The 21,687-nt window shown below is 52.2% G+C and overlaps 1 protein-coding gene across 1 annotated transcript; it reads left to right on the top strand.

The window, feature by feature from the left end:
* The first annotated feature begins 458 nt into the window (after positions 1-458).
* Positions 459-18,352, top strand: GDF6 (growth differentiation factor 6). Its single transcript, XM_081258722.1, has 2 exons — positions 459-951; positions 15,538-18,352. Exons 1-2 carry the CDS (start codon positions 528-530, stop codon positions 16,497-16,499), a joined length of 1,386 nt encoding a protein of 461 aa, XP_081114848.1. The 5' UTR covers positions 459-527; the 3' UTR covers positions 16,500-18,352.
* The last annotated feature ends 3,335 nt before the right edge of the window (positions 18,353-21,687 follow it).

The following is a 21,687-nucleotide window of genomic DNA, read 5'->3' as shown; positions in this document are numbered from 1 at the left end:
GGGGGCGCCGCCGCCACTTCCCTCCTCCGGGGCCGCACGCTCCCAGCAAAGTGGAGGAGGCTGGGGAAGACCGAGAGCCGGCGGAGCGCTACGGAGGGACCGAGCTTCGAACAGTGCTAGGGGGGCTCTGGCGCTGCGGATGCCCGTGGCTTCCTCGCCGCCGGGCGGCCTCGCCCGCCTACCCCTGCCCGGCGCTCCAGACCCGCTCTGCGCGCACCGCCTGGCAACCCCTCGCACGTCCCGCGGGGGCGCTGCGTCCCCCTGCCACCCCGGCCCACAGCGGCCCCTCTCCCCCACACCTCCTGCCCGCACCACCCGGCCTCCCCTCCCACCCTCGGCTCCCCTCCCCTCCCCACCCCTCCCCTCCCGGCGAGGGGCGGGAGGGGGCGTGGCAGGGCCGGGGTTTGTGTGGCTGGGACCCGGCTCCTCGCACTCCGAGTCCGCCCGAGGAGCCGGGCCCCGGCCGCTGTCCAGCCGCTCCGCGCCCCTCGCGACCCGCGCCGCCGCCTCTCGGGGAGCCGCTCGCCATGGATACCCCCAGGGTCCTGCTCTCGGCCGTCTTCCTCATCAGTTTCCTGTGGGATTTGCCCGGTTTCCAGCAAGCTTCCATCTCATCCTCCTCGTCGTCCGCCCAGCTGGGCTCCGCCAAGGGAATGCGAAGCCGCAAGGAAGGGAAGATGCCGCGGGCGTCGCGAGAGAGTGCCACGGCCCGGGCGCCCCTGGGGCGGCAGGAGCCACAGCCGAGGCCGCAGGAGGAGCCCCGGCGGCGGCCGCCACAGCAGCCCGAGGCTCAGGAGCCTCTGGGCAGGGGCCCGCGCGTGGTGCCCCACGAGTACATGCTGTCAATCTACAGGACTTACTCCATCGCCGAGAAGCTGGGCATCAATGCCAGCTTTTTCCAGTCTTCCAAGTCGGCTAATACGATCACTAGCTTTGTAGACAGGGGACTAGGTAAGTGGCAAAGAAGACGCCCGACTCCTTTCTCCCTGGAGCTCCGCAGCCAGGGCACAGCTCCGGCTCTGGCAGGAGGCTGCATTTGTGAATTCCCTTCCCGCTCTGGATACCTCCCCCTTTCTTTTCTTAAACAGTTTTTCTCAAGCCTAAGTAAGTTTCCGAATGCGGCTGCAGACTTTATTCCAGTGTGCAATACCCCCTGCCTCGCTTTCTCTCTCCCTTCCTTCCTTCTTCCTCTTGCCTTGTGCAGAAAGGAGCGTGGCGGCCGCACGTCTGGTGGCTGGTGGAGGAAGCGTGGAGGGCGGGAGGTGGCGGGCAAATGACCGGGGCTGCAGAGGCGTCGCGACGGGGACTGGGAACCCGTGGCAAGGGGTCACTGGTTGTACCGGGTGCGCGGTCCAAGGCCGGAGCTGCCGTGGCGGACCGAACGGCCCAGGGGCCTGAGTGAGCGCTGGAAAGCCCCGAGCTCCCATCCGCTCCGGGAAAAGCCGGCAGAAGAGAGTTCCGCGGTCGAAGAAGCGAGTCCGCGATTTGCGTCTGGCAGTGCCCTGGCCCAGCCGCTGCCCGGCTACCCGGCTCGTCCCCGCGCTGGACGTGGGGATGGTCAGCCGCGTAGGAACCCCGCGCCCTCGGGCTTTTTTTTTTTTTTTTTTTTTTTGCTCCTGCAGCGCGCCCTCGGCCACTCCGGGGCCGCAACAGAGTCATTTCTGCAGAGGCAGCGGCAGCCACTGGCAGGGCGGGCCGGGGGCAGGGGCAAGTGAGCTAAATTTGGGGGGTTGTTGGTACTTAGCTCACATGGGTGCCTGGGTGTGCTCGTTCACCTTTCTGAGCCAGGCAACTCTCCTCTCTCTGCGCTTCTACCAGGGGCCCCGTCTTTGGTCCCCTCTGTGGGCGCGGGTGCATGTGTGGGAGTCTGCGGAAACCCCTGCGCCCCCTCCCTGCCACCTGCGTTGGTCTGCAGCCTTGGAGAGAACCTCGCGCTGCAGGCGCCGGGACCTCAGTTCCTAAAGAGAAGAGACAATACCGTAGAAGGAGGCAGTAAGGAAGGGAGAAAAAGCAAAGGAAGGGCAAACGGGAGGTAGGGGGCGAGAAGACAGGACGGAGGAGATAAAAGCGATTTGGGCATCTATCCACTCCGCCACCCTGCCCGGACTTAGCTCCTCGGCTCGGACGCCTTCCCTGCCTCCCACTTCCAGGTCAGTGAAAGGGGGGTCGCCCAGGAACCGGCGAGCACGGGGGTTCGGACTGCTCTGCCGCGACTGCCTTGGGGGCACTTGCACGCCCTCGAAGCTTTACAGAGCAGGCTAACGGCCCCGAGCCTCGGGCTCTTCCCAGGCTTCAGCCCCCGAGCCCCCTCCCTTGCAGCCGCCTTCCTTGCGGGCGTGGGTCCTGCCCACGCTCGGTTCGCGGCTGCAGCCCGAGGTCAGCGAGGTTCACAAGCTGCTGAAAAGTCTGGGCGGCAAATTAACGCCAGGTATTTTATGGTGATTTTACAACTGCTAAAGTCACCCTGGCAAATACAAGCGGCTTCTTCGTAGCGCTGCACCTGGGGCCCCGGCCTCCCTGCTGCCAGCGCAACTCGCCTTCTCCCCACCTCCACCCCTCTCCCTGACTCTGTTGTTTCTCTCCCTCTAAATCTTGTTTATCGTTCGCCTTCTCTAATACCCTACTCGAAGGCTACCCTAGACTTGCCTAGTCGAGAGAGTAAGGAAGCACAGAGAAAAGTACTCTAGAGGCCTTTCCCCAAGGGAAGAAATCCCGCAGGCCCAGGGTGGCGGGCGGTTGGGCGCGCATTTTCTTCTCCCCACGGGAAGCGGCCAGAACCTCCGCCCCTCCCCCAAGCGGACACCCCCTAACTCGTAAGTTGCGCCCTGTGAGTTTGGCACGGGACCAAAGGACCCTGCGGGCGGCTGGGAGGCGTCTACCGAAGCCTGCGGCGTTGGGGCAAGTGTGGGAGGTCTCTGGGGGCTCCAGGTCCGGCGCAGAGGCTGGTTCGCTTCACCCTGGCTCGCGCTGCAGCAGCCTGTCCGCGGGCACCGCGCTGGGCGCCCCCGGGGCGCCGGAGGTAGGGAGGGGACTGGCTGCGCGCCCAGGTTGGCGGGGGGGCGCTCAGTTTCCGAGCCAAGCTCTCTAAGCTAGCCGAACCGAGATCCAGACGTCCGGCTTCCATTCCCGAACGCGGTCCCCCGCCGGAGGAGGCGCGGCGTGACCACCTGGACCGTAGCTTCAAAGGCGCGGTCTCCTCCACGCTCTCTGGTTCCCAGAAAACGCGAAGAAAGGTAGTTGGTTGACCGCGAAGGCTGTGCCCGCCACGCTGGGGTGAAGGAGTGCGAAGCCGCGGGCTGGAGGGCGCGCGCAGAGGAGGGGGTATGTTGCGGGCCACAGCCCCAGCTTGATAAAGGGAAAGCCTCACTTTCTCTCTCACTGATTTTGATTTGATGTGTCACCGGCGGTGACCTCGGGCTGGACCTTCCGGGGCTTGCTTAGCATCGGGCCCCTGATTGGAGTGTTTCAACTCAGCGATCTAATTGAGGTTTCATGTCATAACACATCAAATGGTGTCTAGTCTCCCGTGATGGAAGGGACCCGCCAGCCGCGCATCCCCGACTCCTGGCGAGGACTTCCGCCCCTCTCACGTGGGGACTCTTAAACCGCGCCAGACCTTCCAGCATCCCCTCCCCCAGCCGTGGAAGGCAGGACAAGGAGGTAAGAGAGGCGGCCAACTGAGAGCTGGGCCAGCCGCTCTAACTTGGCGCCTTGCCTCGGGGATGTTTAAATCGCCGTCGAGTGTGGCAGGCTTGGCTTCGAGAAGCAGGGGTCCCTCAGGGGGGAGGAGCAAAGAAAACGGAAGGAATCCTGAAATCTTCTCGTGAGGCATGAGCTACTTACGTACAGTACAGTATCTGTAAAAAGCCTTCCTCACCCGGGAACCCCGGGACCCCAGACATTACACCTAAAGCTTGCGTTTAAGAGTGGGAGAGCAGGGTAAACTCTGTCCATTGTGAATGAATGAAGAGCGCTTTAGGTCTATAAAGACTGCGTGTTCTGTACTGCCTCAGCCCGTGCCTCCTTCTCCCAAGCCCCGTGAAGAGGAGACCTTATTGCAAGTTAAAAAAATATGTCTCCCCTTTCGGTTCGCTCTCCAAACAACTAAGGGTAATAATAATAACTAAGATATATTGACATGTTGAGCACTTACTGTGTACCAAGTACTGGGCTAACATTTGTTACATGAATTATTTCATTTAATTCTAACAACACCCCCCAACCCGGGGAAGAAAACGCTACAGTCCCTGTTTTACAGGTGAGTTAAGGAAGACAGAGAGGTTAAGCAAGTTGTTCAAGGTCACACAGCTAGTGAGAGCTGAAGCACATATCCAGTTCCAGCCCCTGCATATTTACCTATGGCACTACATGGGTAGGGTAAGGGTGAGGGTGTTTCTAAAGGATGGTGGCCAGAAGCAGAAATGGAAAAAGTTGACAGATTTCTCACCCCGTCTAATATTCCTCTGTAATCTCTTACGACCCAGTTAGGAGTTGGAGTGAAACTTTAGATTCAGGGGTGCTGTGCCTTGCTTCTTCTTTGTACTCCCTGTAAAAGGCACAAACCGCCTTATCCCTGACCTTTAAAAATGCCTCCATATTGTGCTTTCAAGATGATTTTGGATCCATGAAGATGAGAAAGTGTGTGAATGTTTGTGTTGGTGCAGCCATAGGATCAGGATGGACCAGGTTGGATATAGAGAAATTACAGTTAGCACCTGATACAACTCATTACAAGACCACTAGTACAGGAGGCTTGGATCTCCAACCCTGGGGCCCTGGAAAGGCAGACAATGAGAACTCCTATGAATTCAACATGGCTGTAAGACAGAGGGAGAGGGAGAGAGAAGCAAAACTTGGACTTTAGTTTATGTAGTGAGAAGCGCCATGTAATTCCAACAAGGGAGAAAAAAAAAAGCCTCTTAAGGATGAAGAAACCAAAATGAATCTAAGAATATTGCTGTGAGTTAGGTTTCCAGATGATTTTGAAATAAGAATTCTCTTTAAATATTTGTTGTTATTGTTACAATAGCACTCTCAGAAAGGCGGCAGCAGGGAACAGATAACAAAAAAACAAACACCAAAAACACCAACCCCCCCCACACACACACACAAACCCAAACGAGATCGGAACAGCCTTGAGGAATTTGACACCCTAGAAATGAACCTCGGGAGAGTTTGCCGCTGATTGTTTGTTGGCTTCTAGGTTTACCTTCTGGGTCGCGATTGCCAAGGGGGCAGGACAGGACAGCTAACGGGGAGGACATTCTAAGAGCGGCATAGTTCCCTCCTGATTGAAGTTCGTCTGGTGTGGCATGTTCACGCAAAACAGCGTGTTTCTGGGTGGACCTGGGCCGCAGAGTGGTGCAATCAACGCAGTGGTGCTTTTGCCCGGATCCTGTTGTCGTTGGCAAACGGAAAATGAAATATAAGCAGGGAAGTATTTTAATGGGGACGGAGGGAATTCACAACTGTTAATTATTTGGTGACCTTGTATTCGATTTGTTTGAGTCCCTTATAAAAACACTAATGCAGACCAGACGGCCAAGTGAGGAAGCCGGCAGAAGGTTCCAATCTAGGCTTTATTTCCCCGGAAAGAGGGAACAGCCTTGGGAAAGGATTGCTGAGCTTTCAAGTGCGTGCGTGTGAGGACGCGCCGGTGTGAGCACCGCGCGGGGTTTGCGTCGCCGTCCAGGATCCTGCTCAAACCTGGTGAACTGGCAGGTCCTATAAGAAACCCGGGGTAAGGGAAGGAAGCCTTAAACCAGAAGTTTGTTCTGCTCTTCTGGTTGGAATGATTAAAACATTTTTCAGGCCACAAACCAAACCCTTAGCCACTGGCTTGTTGTTAAATAGTAGTTAATGTCACTCCCACCCCTAAGGCCTTACGGGTTGCCTTACAAAGGCTGCCTTAGCAAGAAGCTAAAAGCACCTAGTGTCTTCTGCAGAGAGAGTGCAAGAAGCGCCGGAATTCTGGGGCGGACTTCCTTGGCAGGGGAGACTAATCTGAGAAGGACACTGAGCTTTTTCCTGGCGCGGGAGGCTCTCGAGCTCTGGGAGTTTGCGCGGTAGAGTTGCTGGTGGGGGAGGGGATCGAAAAACGTGCTCAAACATCCTTGTCGTTTCTGCACATTAAAAAAAAAAAAAAAAAAAAAAGATTACCTAAGCCACAACCCACGACAGGCCTTGGGAATCCCTTCCCGCGCAAACTGAATCAAGACCTGAAACCTCCCCCTTACGACCAGAGGGGATGCGTGTCGCCTGGACCCGCGGGGAACGCAGAGCGTTGCACTGATGGAGGCCCTAGTGCAACTCGCTTTTTCCCAGCTGGGGTTCTCGGGGTTCTGGCGGCTCACCTCCTTGAAATTGGTGACGTCTTCCTGGGGCGGCGTGGGGAGAGGGAGAAGGGAACTGAACAGAGAGGTCGGGGAAAGATGGTTTGATAGAAACAGGGCAGAAGGAAAACTTTCGTTTCCTGCCAGGACTTCTGCTTGCAGCAAACGACCCAGAGCAAATTCACAAGAATCCCTGGGGACTTTTGAGTAAAGTGAAGGACACTAGTTCGATAACTCTTAGGGTATGGAACAACCCTGCTCAAGCGATGCTCTCTGGACCCGGGAAGGGCTACGAAGCGAGGCCGCGAGGTGTGGCAAACAGGAATGTGGATCCACAGCGCCACTTCTTTGCTTGGCATCCACCACCTCCCTCAAGTCCCCATCCCCCGCCCTTAAAGCCTGGCTGTTTATTTTTAAGCTCAATGTCGGTTAAATGGTGTCTCCTGTTTACAGGAATTAAATAGGTCCTCGTCGGCCTAATGGGTTCCAGGGTTGCTGTTCCTTGCCTTCCAGGACAGTCCATTAACGCTGCTGGGGGCCGAGGGTTGGGTGCGCTGGGAGTGGGCGGGCGGCGCTGACCAGCGTTAGCAGAGAGGCGCGCGCTGCGCAGCGAGCGGCCCGGGCGCCTGGGGGCGGGGCAGGGTTTAGGGACCCTAGAGTGGGCTTGCAGTGGAGGGGAAGGGCGGGCCTCTGGCCCCGGCTGGCGCGGGTCTGGCTGCTGGAGCGGAGCGGAAAGCAAGAACAGAGGGTTGGCTTTGGTCAGGGCTGGTTTACCCGTCCCCCTTACCCCCTAAATAACGTAGGAACCGAAGAGAACCCGTGCGCCTGTTTTGCACATCTGGTTTCCAGGCAAGTTGGTCCAGTTCCGATCCCACTTCCCAGCTGACCGCCGCTCCCGCGCCCAGGGGGGAGGGAAATTGAACGATGCTAGACTATGGCCCATAGCTACCACCACGAATCTCACTTTGCTAGGACGTTATTTCGGGAGTCAGCCCGAGGTGAACACAGTGGAGCTGAGTTGCCGCGATCCCTTCCTCAGAAGCTGCGTCCGGCCCAGCAGAACACATCACTGAGGTTTCTCCTGCGCAGGACCCCTTGACACCAAGGGTCCAATATCCTGACCACACGCCAGTCTGAGCCCGTCTCCCCACCTGCAACCTCAGAACTGGTCGGGGAGGGGGAACAACATAAAATGGGAACCTTTTCTTCTACTTTTCATCTCCAAGCTCTCAAGTCAAAAGGCTGCGATCATGTTCTAGCCCAAAGGACGGTTTCAGGGCTGTGATACCCTCCCCGCTGGGCCTGGCTTGCTCCCCTGGGCTCCCAGGTGACCCTACAGGTCGACACTGCAGGGAGGGCGACCTCGGGTAAATCAGCCAGGTCCGGGCCCTGCTCCCGAGGTTCCAAGAGAAGGCAGCGACCTGCAGGGACGCCAGGCACAGGCTGCTTGGCTGCAGCCGAAAGGTGGGGAGAGAGGCTCCAGCGTGAGGGGTGTCACCAGCTTCTATTTGGATTTCATCTGCAGTGGTGTCAAATTAAGATTTGGGCCACTGTGGTCAAGAGCTCAGGGTGGGATGCCAGTGAAAAGAGTCGCCTGGTGAAGTGTCCTTGATCTGGGCTTTGCGTCTCTGGCTCTTGAGCCCCTGAGAGGCCATGAGAGTTCGCACCAAGTGCGTGGAAACTACTTTGTAAATGAATCCATTTCGTCCTAGAAAGACAAAAGGAGTCTCTTGGAGGTGCCTTCCGACTCCTGCTGGGGGTGCCCAGCGCCCAGAGCTCAGAGTAGAGGGCTGGCCCATCTCCTGCCAGAGAGCTGCGTTACTGAAGGCGGTGCTGCGGCTCCCTAGGAGCGTGGAGTTTTTCCCGGTCGGGTGGAAATCGGGGTTCCCCTTCTCTCCCCCTCCCAGCCTCATTGGTTTGCCGCTGGCTGAGTCAGAACTTGCTGTGGGAACCTTGAGGTTTCTCTGTGGGATCCAGGCAGGCCACCAGACTCGATGAATTCTGTGTGCTTCACAAGCCCAGGTTTGAGACAGGGAGGAAGGCAGGGATCTGCCAGGCTTTGGAAAGAGGGTGGAAAAGTCCTCTGTGGAGGACTTCCCGTGGGTGTTTCTGGTCTTTGAAATGAGGAAAGAAGCTGGGAAATTCAGGGCAAGCTACTGGGGGAAACACTGGGGAAGCCAAGAGACCTAGAAAGAAGTGGGGTGGTGACTGTATGGTGGGAGGCACCGGGCCCGGGAACTTCTGTGGGACGGTGATGCCGCCGCCCCTGACACCGCAGCCCGAGGGGTCACTCACTGCTACACCCTGCTCTCCTCCAACCTGCAGGCTGAAAAACATAGGGAACACCCCCACCCCGCACCGTACAATGGCTCCGTGGACAGTTCCTGCCCACGAGGGTGGAGAAGTGGGACAGGTGGGGCAAGGAGATCAGCCACCAGGCCTCTCGGGGCTGCGGCTGCCTGGAGCCAAAGGGGTTCGCATATGGGCTAACCCCAGAGGAGGGACCCTGCAAGGAGGGCCCTGTCTTTGACGAGGTTCTGGCTGGTGGTCGTTTGTTCACCTGGCATTGTGGGAGGGGCCAGAGCAGTGGATAAGGCCTGAGGAATGAGAAGGAGCAAGGTGATGGGGGTGAAGCTGAAACCCCTATGAGTCTTGCCCTTTGCTGGAAGCCCTTGCTTCTCTCTTAACCCCTCTGCCCAGCACCTCTCCTCCACTCACTTCTGCAAATCCTGTGGAAAGAATTGGATTGCATCTCCTCAAAGAAGGCCAAGAAGAGGACAGGTGTATCTTCCCCCTACCTGGCCCCCTACCTGGCCATAGGTAGTTACAGTAATGTTGGCTGCATTCACTGGATGCTTCTGTCTGTCATGCACAGCCTGCTCTGGTTGCCTTGACTCTGATCTTTACAATGACTCTGCAAAGTGGGGGTCATTCTCCCATTTTCCAGATGAGGTATATGAGGCTGGGAAAGATTATGTGACCCAGTCCATCCAAGGCCACCCAGCCAGTAAGTTACAGGGCAGGACTCAAATCTATGCCTCTCAGACTCAGGATTCCTATGCTCCTTCCATGTTGTCAGTAGTAGCTAACATTTGCACACATCTTCAGATGTCTTTTCTACTCTATCTCATTTGCCACCCTTCCCTCAGTGACTGTGAGCTGGCCTTATATTCTCATTTTGCAGATGAGAAAATTGTTTCCTTGGAAATTCTCCTTCAAAAGTCCAATTGTTGGCATCCCTTCAATTCTGCTGATTAGGAAGTGATTGACACTTGGATATCAGGGATTGATGCCCTCCCCAAATTCATAGGCAGCATGAAAGAATTGGAGCCTTCTCAGGGTTTCTACCAGACACAAAGATCAGGGGCTGGGATGTCCAGGGTGGTGACACAGATACCGGAACCAGACTGCTGCATCTACCTCTATCTTGGACAAGTTACCTTGAGCTCTCTGTGTTTTAGTTTTGTGATCCGTAACATAACAATGATGTCTTTTCTTTTTTCCATAGGTCGTTTTGAAGCTTAAACGACTTATTATAAGTTGAGAATTTAGATCATGCCCAGGACATAGTAAGGACTTACACCAGTGTTTGCTGTTATGATCGTACTGGATGTGAGCAAAAACACCCCAGAAAGGGTGAATTGTGTGGGTGGTGTCCTGATTCTGCACCTCAGGGGGATGCTTAGCAGTTTGCAAGATTCAGGTCTCAGTAGAGGCAGGGCGCAGGACAAGAGTACAGGGGGATGCCCAGGAGATCACTGTCCCGGAAGAGGGTCGTAGTTGGAGCACAAATGACTCAGAGACCTTCATACCCCAGAGGAGACAGGGCTGGTGGCTCATTTTTACTCACCCAGTACACCTGACTCTATTTCCAACTTGTGGACTTTGTGGCACCTCAGGGCACCCTCAGGGCTGAGGGACCTGGGAAGAAGTGACTCCAAACCTAGCTATGAATTCCCTGCTTGGAGGTCTTCTTACTTCCAGTAAAGGAAAAAAGAATTCCTGGCAGAACCCAGCTCCCTTTGTGTTGACGGCGTTGGTGATGGATGTGTGTCTGGTGTCCTCCCTCCCTCTTTGCTTCACCGCCAAATCAGAACCCTGTCAGAGGGGCGTGGCCTCAGGTCTGAGGGCCTCGGTTGGAATAAAGACCTTCAAATAGTGTCCCTGCCAAGCTGCAAGACATTGGGCAAGTAAAGACGCCTCTCGGAGCCCGCTCCGTCACCTATAAAAGAGTGTAACAGTACGACGGGCCTCGGACGCTCTCGGTGAGGATTCACGGACGGAGGCCACCCAAACCCTGAGCCCAGCACAAAGGCACGCCCAGAAGCATCCAGGGATGCTTTTGAGGATGGGGGAAAGGCTGAGCTGCAGACACCTGGAGTTTCCTTTGCGAAGACGGGTGATTATACGCCCCTCCTCCATCCCCACCTAGGGGAGTAGGGGTGGGAGAGCCCCCTTTCATCTCGGCTTTCTGAGCCGCAGCCCTTCGCTGGAGGATGTGCCTTCGGAGGACGTGCAGCGGACCGCGTGGTGGGGCGGCGGGTGGAGGCGGGTGAGGCCCGGCCAGGTGCCCACGAGTGGCCGCTCAGGTCACGGCGAATTCAGAGGACGCGAGCGGAACACGCGCTTAGCAGCGCTGGGGAGCCCAGGGTCTGGGCGCGAAGGGCCTTGGGGGTCGGGCGAGCTGGAGCTCGGGGGAGCCCTCGGGGCCAGCGAGTGACACACAATTCAACCAGGACTCTCAAGAGGGACCTCAAACTGCGTACGTATCTCAAGACGTCTTGGGGAAAATGCAGTGCGCGGCCTTTCCGCCCCAAACCGAAGGACGATTCGGGTTTTCGGAAGCCACCTGCAGGGGGGCGAGGGGGAGCCTCCCCTAGCTGGAGGAGCGCGTGTGGGCGGCGAGGCTCGGGTCCTGCAGCTGAGCAACCGTAACCCTTACGCCGCCTTCCCGGGGGCGCGGTTCCCGGGGTGTCCGGACTTAGGCGCCGCGGGCATCCTTTTCTTTACGATCTGGTGTTTGCTTCTTAGCTTCCTCCAGCCACGTACCTTTCTAAGCCAGTTTCCTCGTTTAAAATGGGCGTGATAGTCCCTACCTTGAAGTGATTCGTTCTCGTTCCCTTATTTGCTTTCCTTTTAAATTTTTATTTTATTTTTTTAATCGATTCCACACCAAATGTATATGTTTGAGGTGCTCCTAACCTTTAACCGACTTGCCCTTAACTTATAAAAGGCTGACCTATTTATGAAGAATTTTCTTCAAATATGAAGGTGGTTTGTTCTCTTCTTCTCTCCGCCCCTGCTTCCTCTGCCCACCCACCAGAGCAAGCTGATACGCACAATCCAGCGATTAAAACTTGAGGGGTCTCTATGTCTAATACTCAGCAAACCCTGAATTAACCTGAGTGTAAGCCAAGCTGTAACAGACCAGGTTGATACAGATAAAAAGCAAAAAAGATAGCTCCCATGATTTATTACTGATCAATTTCAATTTAAAGGCCTGAAGCATAAGATTGACTTCCAGGATGTAAGAAGGTGCCTCCAACAGATTCTGAAATGAAAACTACCTGTTTCTAGGCAAGAGGATGGGAGAGAGTGTCACTTGATGACATCAGCTCTCCTTTATACAGGACTTAATGGGAGAGGAGGCTTGTGGGAGAAGGTGTGAAGAACTGGCTTCCTACCCACAGATGGCCATGGCAGCAGGGCCAGGCCTTGTGAATGCCAGGTCAGCAGGCAGAGTGCCTGCAGGGTCACAGTGGATGGTGTGAGCACTCCCCAGGTTGGATGCCTCCTCTGGGCTATTTCTGTGATGCATGCCTCCAGAGCAGGTCCAGACAGGTGGAGAATGTGGTCTTTAGGGGAGCTGCACAGAGCAGCCACACTCATGCGTTAGAGGTTCTGGAGGCCCAGTTGGGAGTACATGTGGCTGAAAGAGTGAAAAAATGTGGAGGTGGCTGTGAGGGGCAGGAAGGAACAGAGAGCAATAGGGACTTGGTTCTGGTGAGCATTGCCTTAGATCCTGTTTGGGCCCAGTGCTTTGGGGCCCCAGGGCCCTGTTTTGTTCCCACCTGCCATGGTGCCCTCCCCACCTGGTGGGGAATCTGAAGAGTCAAGGAAATGTGCTTATCTAGATTCGTCGTTCTTATAGTGGGGTCTCCAACCAGCAGAATCAACATCTCCTGGGAACTGAGGAGAAATGCAAATTCTGGGCCCTGCTACAAACCTCTGGGGCCCAAGAGAATTTGCCTTTCTAACAAGTTCCTGTGTAATGCTGATGATGCAGTTTTAGGGACCACTGCAGGTTCACTGGCTTTGAGAGCTACTGCTCTAGTCTGGTACCTGAGCCACAGAGTTCTTGCTCAAAGAGCCCTGAGCCCACTTCCAAGGCCTGGGCAGTTTCTTCTTTGGGTCTGTCCTCCTAAGGGTGTGTCACATCGCTGATGTGTGCCCCTGTAGCCTGGGAAGCTTGGACCTGTGGGCAAGGGTGTCCACATGCATGCAGGTAAGACCCCTCGAACTGTGGAATGGAGCCGGCATGGGAAGAAAAGAGAGCAGGATACAGGCTGAAGCCTCATTTGCACTTTCCCCCCGAGCCCTGAAAAGAGTAAGAGCAGGCTGATCTTGCTAGAAAAATCATGCGAAATCCCAAGGCTGCAGAACCTGTGGAGCCCTCTTTTTACAGATGCTTTCCTCTGTTTTGACCACTCTCGAGGACTAGAGAAATGTGACTCAGCTGTGCAGACCATTTATTAGCCCACACTTTAAAAAAAAAGCATGAAAACAAAAGCAGGCTGATTTCTCCGTGTTGCATGAGAGAGAAATAAATAAATTCCTTTACACCTGCCTAGTGCTCTCCAACCAGTGACAGACTGTCTCAAGAGTTATATAAGCAGAGATGGAAATGATTTCCTAAAGGAGCCCAGGTTTTATTCCTAGCAAGCCCTGAAAATACAGTCGGGACTGTATCCTCCATCCCTTGTACCCTGGTCACTCCTGGTTGCCTCAGCTCCGGGACTTGGACTCTAATGGACAGGCAATGGGGCTTACAGGCTAAATGCTCCAACTCTGAAATTAAACGGACCTAGGTTTGGGTCCCAATATGACCATTTATTAGTTGTGGGACTTTGGTAATTATTTTCTCCAAGCCTTGGTTTTCCCATCTGTAAAATTGGAACAATATGAGTACCTACCTTGCAGAACTGATCTGTGCTCATGGATAAAAGGTGAAAAATATGTCAGCCCTCATGACATTTAGCTGGTGCAGCAAGTGCCTTAGGTTTGTCCCTCTCACCACATCCTCAGTTTGGGGGGAGAGAAATATGAGAGCCAGGAAAGTGAAGCCTCAGGCAATAGGTCCAGAGATCTGGGTGGTGGTTGAATGTTGTCAGACACAGGTTTCTTTAAAGGAGGAGAAGAAAGTGTGCTGAATTCCCACTGATTTTAATGTGCCCTGGTCGGTTTGAAGGTCTTGGCTTCCATAAATCAACTGCCTCCAGCAGCTTTTCCCTTTTCACCTCTCTAACCCTTCCCACAGCTCCGTCTCAGGTCGGGACTTGTGTGTTAGAGTGAGGCAGCCGCCCGGCGGTCAGCCCAGAGTGGGAACTGGGTGTGGCTGAGGCTCCAGATCCAGTGCCCTGGGGCTACATCTGGACAGGCAGTGAGGGTCGGACCTGGGACCCGGTGACACTTTTACTATTGAAATCTACCCAAACTTTACTAGCTTCTGGGGAAAGCTAGGGGCTTTGGGGATTTTTGTATTTGCTGGGTTGTAAATATTTTATGAGAAGGCAGCCCAAGAAAATCTGGTTAGCTTTCCGCCTTGCACATTGAAGTGGGGTTGGCTTCATGCACAAATGTGTCAAAAAAGAAGTCCAGTCCAGTTTTGCCTGGGTCCCCAAGAATTCGCCTTGGATTTAAAAGCCTGTTATTGTTCCCCCTCCATGTGTCCCCATTCTTTCTCTCAGTGGTAACCAAAAATTTTATCTTCAGGATTAGTTGCAAAGCAAGAAGATTTCAGATTGGGTGGGTGGGGGAGGGGAGAATGTCACTGGGTGTGTGTGTGTGTGTGTGTGTGTGTGTGGCTTAGGTTTTCTCCTTACTGATATATTTATTTCTCATTGGCTGCAGGATCTTCTCAATGGAGAGATGCCTTGTGTTTGTGTTGGTTCATTTGCCCCTCTGCAGACTTCTGAAAGCCTCCCTGCTCTTTTGTTTGTTAAGTGGCTGATGAATTTTAAAAAGAAAGAAATCGCATTGCAGCTCCCCATTGTATCAACTTTGTCCTGGGCCTAAACGCTTCAGCAAAACTGCCTGCTGGGCGACATCTTCTCCCAGACCCGTGGGTCTCAACTAGGGCTGCACCTTCAAATCAACTTGGACCTTAAAAAAAACAAAGCTAACAAACCGCAATAAAGGTCCAATATCCAGGCCCTGTCCTCAGGTATTGATTCAGTTGGCTGAAGCATACCCCGGCGCTGGTAATTTCAAAATTCTCTAGGTGGTAGACTGAGAATGACTGCTTTAGATGTTTCCCACTTACTGACCAGCGTGTATCCTACGTCGAGCAGGCCTGTAGCCGTTGCGGTGAGCCAGATGGACAGGACAGGGTCCTAGCTCCTATGGGCTGTTGGAGAGGGGCGGGCTTACGCTGTGAAAGACAGACCGCTAAGGAGACAAATATAAACGAGGTCATTGTAGATAGTGCTAAGTGCCGTGAAGATAATAAACCAGGGTCCCGTGATAGTGACCGAGGGAGGCTACTTTAGATCAGGGTGGTCGAGCATGGCCTTTCGGAGGAGGTGACATTTGAACCGAGACGTGAGTGATGAGAATGAGCCAGCCGAGAGGAGGTCTGGGGGAATGCGGGCCGGGCTGCGACCACAAAGGGCACATTAGTGGTTACATAGGCTCCTGGGGGAAAACCCGGGAGGCCGCCGCCGCGGCCGCCACTCCAGCAGCCACTGACTTCCGCCCAGGGAGTACCGGGCTGAAGAGGAGGAGGGGGCCGCCCTGGTGCCCTCCCCTTCTTTGCCGCGCACCGCCGGGCGGGGAGGCGGGGTGGTCAGCCCCGGGCAGGCCGAGCTGGACCCCTACCGGCCTGTCCCGTTCCCTCCCCGCCCTTTTCCTCCCAGGGGCGGCCGCAGAGCACCGGGCTGATCTCCCTCTTAAGTGAAACTGACTGTAATTATTTTTTATCTCGCAGACGATCTCTCGCACACTCCTCTCCGGAGACAGAAGTATTTGTTTGATGTGTCCACGCTCTCAGACAAAGAAGAGCTGGTGGGCGCGGAGCTGCGGCTCTTTCGCCAGGCGCCCGCAGCGCCCTGGGGGCCGCCGGCCGGGCCGCTCCAAGTGCAGCTCTTCCCCTGCCTGTCGACCCTGCTGCTGGACGCGCGGACCCTGGACCCGCAGGGGGCGCCCCGGGCCGGCTGGGAAGTCTTCGACGTGTGGCAGGGCCTGCGCCACCAACCCTGGGAGCAGCTGTGCTTGGAGCTGCGGGTCGCGTGGGGCGAGCAGGGACCCGGCGAGGCCGAGGCGCGCGCGCCGGTGCTCCAGCAGCCACCGCCCCCGGACCTGCGGAGTCTGGGCTTCGGCCGGAGGGTGCGGACCCCCCAGGAGCGCGCACTGCTCGTGGTGTTCACCCGATCCCAGCGCAAGAACCTGTTCGCCGAGATGCGCGAGCAGCTGGGCTCGGCCGAGGTTGCGGGCCCGGGCGCGGGCGCCGAGGGGTCGTGGCCGCCGCCGTCGGGCACCCCAGACTCCGGGTCTTGGCTGCCCTCGCCCGGCCGGCGGCGGCGGCGCACAGCCTTCGCCAGCCGCCACGGCAAGCGGCACGGCAAGAAGTCGAGGCTGCGCTGCAGCAAGAAGCCCCTGCACGTGAACTTCAAGGAGCTGGGCTGGGACGACTGGATTATCGCGCCCCTGGAGTACGAGGCCTACCACTGCGAAGGCGTGTGCGACTTCCCGTTGCGCTCGCACCTGGAGCCCACCAACCACGCCATCATCCAGACGCTGATGAACTCCATGGACCCCGGCTCTACCCCGCCCAGCTGCTGCGTGCCCACCAAACTGACTCCCATCAGCATCCTGTACATCGACGCGGGCAATAACGTGGTCTACAAGCAGTATGAGGACATGGTGGTGGAGTCCTGTGGCTGCAGGTAGCGGCGCCTTCCCTGCCGCCTTGGCCCGGGACCGCTGGGGAGGCCTGACTGCAGAGAGGCGGAGGAGGAGCTAGCCTTGGACGAGGCAGAGAGTGGGGCAACGGCCTGGGCTTTCAGCCGGGTGGGAGACCAGGGAGTTCCGCCTTTCCAGAACCTTCCACCTGCCAGCCCAGAGGGAGAGACGGCTTTTCACACCTTGCCCGGCCACCTTGGAAAAACAAGCCGAGGAGGATTTCTTTAGTTTTTGTCTTTATTATTGTGGCTTTGGATTTCCTTGTGTGTCTCACAGGTTTTGATGGGCGGTGAGGGCAGGGGAGACGCATACCTGGTTCTCAACTGCTCCAAGGATTGAAAAATTAATAGTTTAAGAAGGGAAACTGGAGGGAAGAATCACCTTTGACCACATCTCGGTCTGATTGTTTGCTACCTGTGTAAAGAAGGTGGGGTCTTTCTGGCCATGTTGTAGCCTGTGCCTTGTCCCCACGCCCTTCCCCCCAACAGAAAGTGTTAAGGTAGAGAAATAGGAAAGCCAGGAGGGGTCCTGCCTTTAGAAGAGCTTTGCAAGAGGTGGGCCCAAGCGGGCCTTTTCCCGCTTGATTGTATACCCAGCTCTGCCCTGGTCTCTGCCCGTATAGGGAAGTGGCAACCTGCATCTCACTCCAGGGGGCTCAGGTCACTGCCATTATTATTGCTTTTTCTGGGGGAAAAGGGAGCTGGTATGGATGGAATGACAAGAATGAGTCCAAGTGGAACCCCCTAAAGGATAATGAGAAACCACAAGGCTCGCCTTTGAGGGGCTGACATAGAGGTGCCTTAGCCCAGGCTGGAGGTAACCTATGGAAAAGCCCTTCCTCAAGTCTGTTTCTCATTGATTTCTTTGAACAGAATTTGCCAAAATTCAGACATCCCCTTTGAAGGGGAAGGTGATTTTCCCATTTAAGCAAAAAATGGGTAGGGCTGGGGAACTGTAGAACTAAGGTAAGAGTTGCAGAGGATGGGAAAGTGACCCAAGAAAAGGGAGGGTGAAGTCAGGAGGGAAGGTGGTTCCCCCCTCCCTCTCCAAGGATGGGGATAGAGGGACAGGCCAGGAGCAGGGAGGAGAGGGATGAAAGGAGACACAAGCCCTTGTCTCCAAAGTTTCTTTAGAATCTCTGTTCCCTCCCCTCTCTCTGACATTCCTGAAAGATTACCAGCCAGCAATAGCCCAGGGCTTCCCCAAAAGAATTGTTTCAGATTGTAATTACCAGTTAGGCAATGTTTTTAAAACTTAGTAATGAGAAACTGTGAAAAGAGCAAAGTGTTACATTGAGCTTGAGGTGGGAGACGACGGGGACGGATGGTGAGGAAGGAGGCAGGGGTGGAATTCATCTTCCGGAAGCAGGAGAGAACAGAGCACAAGCTAAATACCCAACCCCAGATTGCCAAAATCATGAACTTTCCCCCAGCCTGCACCAGTATTATTTTCAAACATTGTCCATAAGTAGGCCCTTTGAAGAGTTAGCTTCCTTCTCATCTCTGACCATGAAATGGTTTAAACAAGGGAACTTGTACCAACCATTACAAAAAGGTTTTGTTTTTCCTGAGTGGTTTTGCTCTCTCTTGATCTAAACCTGTTGCTTGTTTGGTTCAGAGAACTACAAACTGTCCAAGAAAGGGTGAGACTGATAATAAATGCTAATATAAAATGCTAAGTGAAAAAAAAAAGACTTGGCCAGGAGAAATAATTTAAAATGCACATTTGCTTTGGATGCACTGTTGTTCTGTTAAGGCTGTATATATTTGTTTATTTAAGGTGACTGAAAGTGCAAAGAGGAAATGGACAGCATGCAATTCATCTTAATGTACAAAACGTTATATGCACTCAAATGTTATAATTTCTAATATTTTTAAAGTTTATATTCGAGTTGTACAAAGTTAAGCATTCATCAGATATTTCATTCTTTCATAATGTTATCATTTTCTTAAATATTATTACAAAATTTTAAGTCTGTCTAATGGAGAGTTTTTTTTTAACTGTCTACCTCACTATAATACAAGTATTTACGACACAAAAGTTACCAGAGGTCAATTAATATTCAAAACATTTTTTACAGTACACTTTTCCTGGATGATACTCAATCTAATACTGTATTATTAAATTCATTTTCCCCCTTAATAAATCAGCCTGGTTTGTATGGATCTATTTAGAAAAACCATTTTCTCAAGGAATTACCTACCGTCAGTGGTATTGTGGTCCAGTATGGGACTGAATGTCTGAAAAGACACTGAGGATTATTTTGAAATCCATCATTCAGAACATTGGAGTTTTTTCTCACAACTCTTCCATAACTCTCTTTTCATGAAATTTTCATTCACCAGATTAAAGCCAAATCCTTGTCAACTATTAGACAGTGTTTATAAGCTTGTAACTCATTCCAACATCTCAAGAGCCCAAATAGGAACTGGATTATTTCTCAGTTTCTTTAATGTTGAAAAAAGTTGTAAGTTAACTAGGCCAGCCAAGATGTCCATAATTACCATTTACGTTATGCCTTAGCGGGAGCAGAAGATATGAAATGTTGTTCTATTTGTTCACTTGCTATAAATTAGGGAGCCCGTGTACAAGTGTTAAGTCTGAGTGCTCACTCTATGTCAAGCATGATGCTGTCCAAGCATTATCTCATTTAAACTCCTCAGAAACTCCACGGAATAGGTATTATTATAATCCCCATTTTACAGATGAGGAAACTGAGATGTGGTGAGTTTAAGTAGCCTGCCAGTGGTAGTTAGGATTTAAATGTAGCTCTTTCAGACTCTAGAGCCTGAAGAATTAACCACTATACAATTCTGCCCTGAGATATCTACCCACTCTCTAACTGGTCCCTAAATGTCAGTGTGGGGAATTTGCAGTTAGCCAGTATTATTGGGCGTGGCCAATTGGAGGAGGAGTTGCTGCTCCAGGGGCCACCAGCATTGCCTGAAGTTTTGGAATAAGTGAATTATGATTGCTGGGATAAGGAAGCTGAAAAATGCGTATGGATTGTAAAGCTCTGGGAGTTCTCAGCTTAGGGCTTGCTTCTGCAAATGCGTGGTTTAGGTCATTGCTGGGCTCCTGTAGCTTCTCTGCAGTTTTCTGGAACTGCCTTGGGTGTGGTTTTTGTGAGTTTTGATTATCAAAATACTGGTCAATTTACAGACAGGTTATGTTTCAATAGACGTTGTAAGTGGGCTGTTTAGAACTGAGAAACATTTTCCTTTGGAAACAATGTTCGTTTGAGTTTCCAGGTCATTTTGCAAAAGCTTTATTTACCCCAGTGGAACTTTTTAACAAAGCAAGTTTGACCAATGGGTTTTGGGTACAGATAATCACCTGGGAAAGCAAAAAAGAAGTTCTTTCTCTTTCCTGGGTGGAGGCTCTTTTTGAAATAGTTGAAAATTCTTTGCATTTTTCCATCACTTTTTCTATACCCATCACCCAAGTCCCTCGACCTCCCAACTGCCCTGAGGACTCCCAACCCTGCCCCTTCACATGCCCCCATTCCAGAGATTTCCTTTCTCTGCACAGATATTTCCATCCCCAAAGTTATTTTCCTCTCTTTCCTCCATCATGAAGTTTATTTCTTAACTCAGATGTTAGAAGAAACACAATCTGGTTGAATTACATGAAGATGTAAATATCTCTAAACTCCTTAACCTTGGGGACATTTGCAGTTTAAGAAAAAAATCTTGCTTCACTCAGATCTCTTGTGAGTGATGTGGAAGTCAATATAGGAGGACTCAGCACTCAAGCCACACACAATTTTGAGTTGTATGTGAACTAAGCACTAATGACACAGGATAAGTGAAGACACTTACCAATGTGAAATTTTTTGCTGTCCACTGGGGAACATTTTGTGCAATAAAGAGACTATTTGTAGCTAACTTGTTTAAAAATTAATATCCAGTGTATTAAAGCAAAACGTTTAATAACAGTTTTTTCCTAAAGCTCGTTAAGTTTAATGAATGTAGGACCCATAAAGCTTTTTTTTTTTTTTTTTTTTGCCCTTGTTTTGTTTATTGCTATATTTTTAGCATCCAGAGTACTGCCGGACACATGGCATACACTCAATAAATATGTTGAATGAATAAATTTACAAATCCTATTTTACTTGTAAATCTAGTAATTTTAACAAGAATTTTTAAGGGAGCTTTTGATTTCTGTCTGCTCAGCTCAAGTTGAGTGGAACAGCCTCCCTGAATCACCCAACTCTCGTTACAAACCTAGTTAATAAACTTCTATTAAATATCATACATTGCTTTTGTCAATCTAATATATTCTTTTTTTTTTTTGTAAAGTCCTTCACATTTCTCTAACAGGAAAAATCTCCCCATGTACTTAAACTACTCCAAGTAAAGCTAATAAATTAAACCTCTAAAGATGATGATTCTTAAGTTCTATCAAGCATTTCAATACTGCTTGCTTATGCTGTTTGATTTAACACTGGGAATCTCAAGTTAATGACTTAGTTGCCCATTTAAATGGATGTCAGAAGGCTAACCTGTTAGATACCTTACTAAACCACATTTTCTTAAAACATGCAAACATTTAAAATATCAAATATATATAGGTTGTCTCAATGATAAAAAACCCACTATTTTTGAACTTAATACAAAAGTGTTAATAATTTGGATTTGATTTACTTAATCTTTGTACTCTATTCCAAAGTTTCTTTGGGTTAAAAACACTAACCCACTACTGACAAAGTACAGTTTCACAAGCAAGGTGGGGAGACCATGTCAACAGACTGTGGCTGTAAATCTACCAGAGGCTTTGATTGAGAAAGGAGATGGATTCTCCCTGGGATACTGGCCAAAATTCCAACTCCCTTTTAATAGTCACTGTACCAACAGGAAATCCAGACCCATATCTTTTATGAGTTGGTCTCTCCTGGATTCAAGAGAGGCTGTTAACTCATCTTTCCTTCTGATTTGGGTAAATTGAATTCAATGCTCTCCATTAAGATTGTGGCTAAATTTCTTCACTAATTAACTGGATTTCACAGTTGTTTAATGACCTTAGGACATTTTCTTGTTTTCACCTTTGGCTTTAAAATTACTTTACTGCCACTTTATTGAATTATTCTACCCTTACATAGTTCTTCCACAACCTTTTCCAACTTTATCATCAAACTCCGGTAATCAGAATTCTGTAATCTTTTTCCATATTCTTC

The sequence above is a fragment of the Mesoplodon bidens genome, assembly GCF_964165515.1.
Source record: "Mesoplodon bidens genome assembly, chromosome: 16".
NCBI lineage: Eukaryota > Metazoa > Chordata > Mammalia > Artiodactyla > Ziphiidae > Mesoplodon > Mesoplodon bidens.
The sequence above is the reverse complement of the archived record's forward strand: the minus strand, read 5'-3'. Positions and strand labels throughout refer to the sequence as shown.

Coding starts and splice junctions, on each gene's coding strand:
- GDF6 (XM_081258722.1), top strand. CDS start 528: ATGGATACCCCCAGGGTCCTGCTCTCGGCCGTCTTCCTCATCAGTTTC. Junction 952..15,537: donor CTTTGTAGACAGGGGACTAG/GTAAGTGGCAAA, acceptor TTTATCTCGCAG/ACGATCTCTCGCACACTCCT.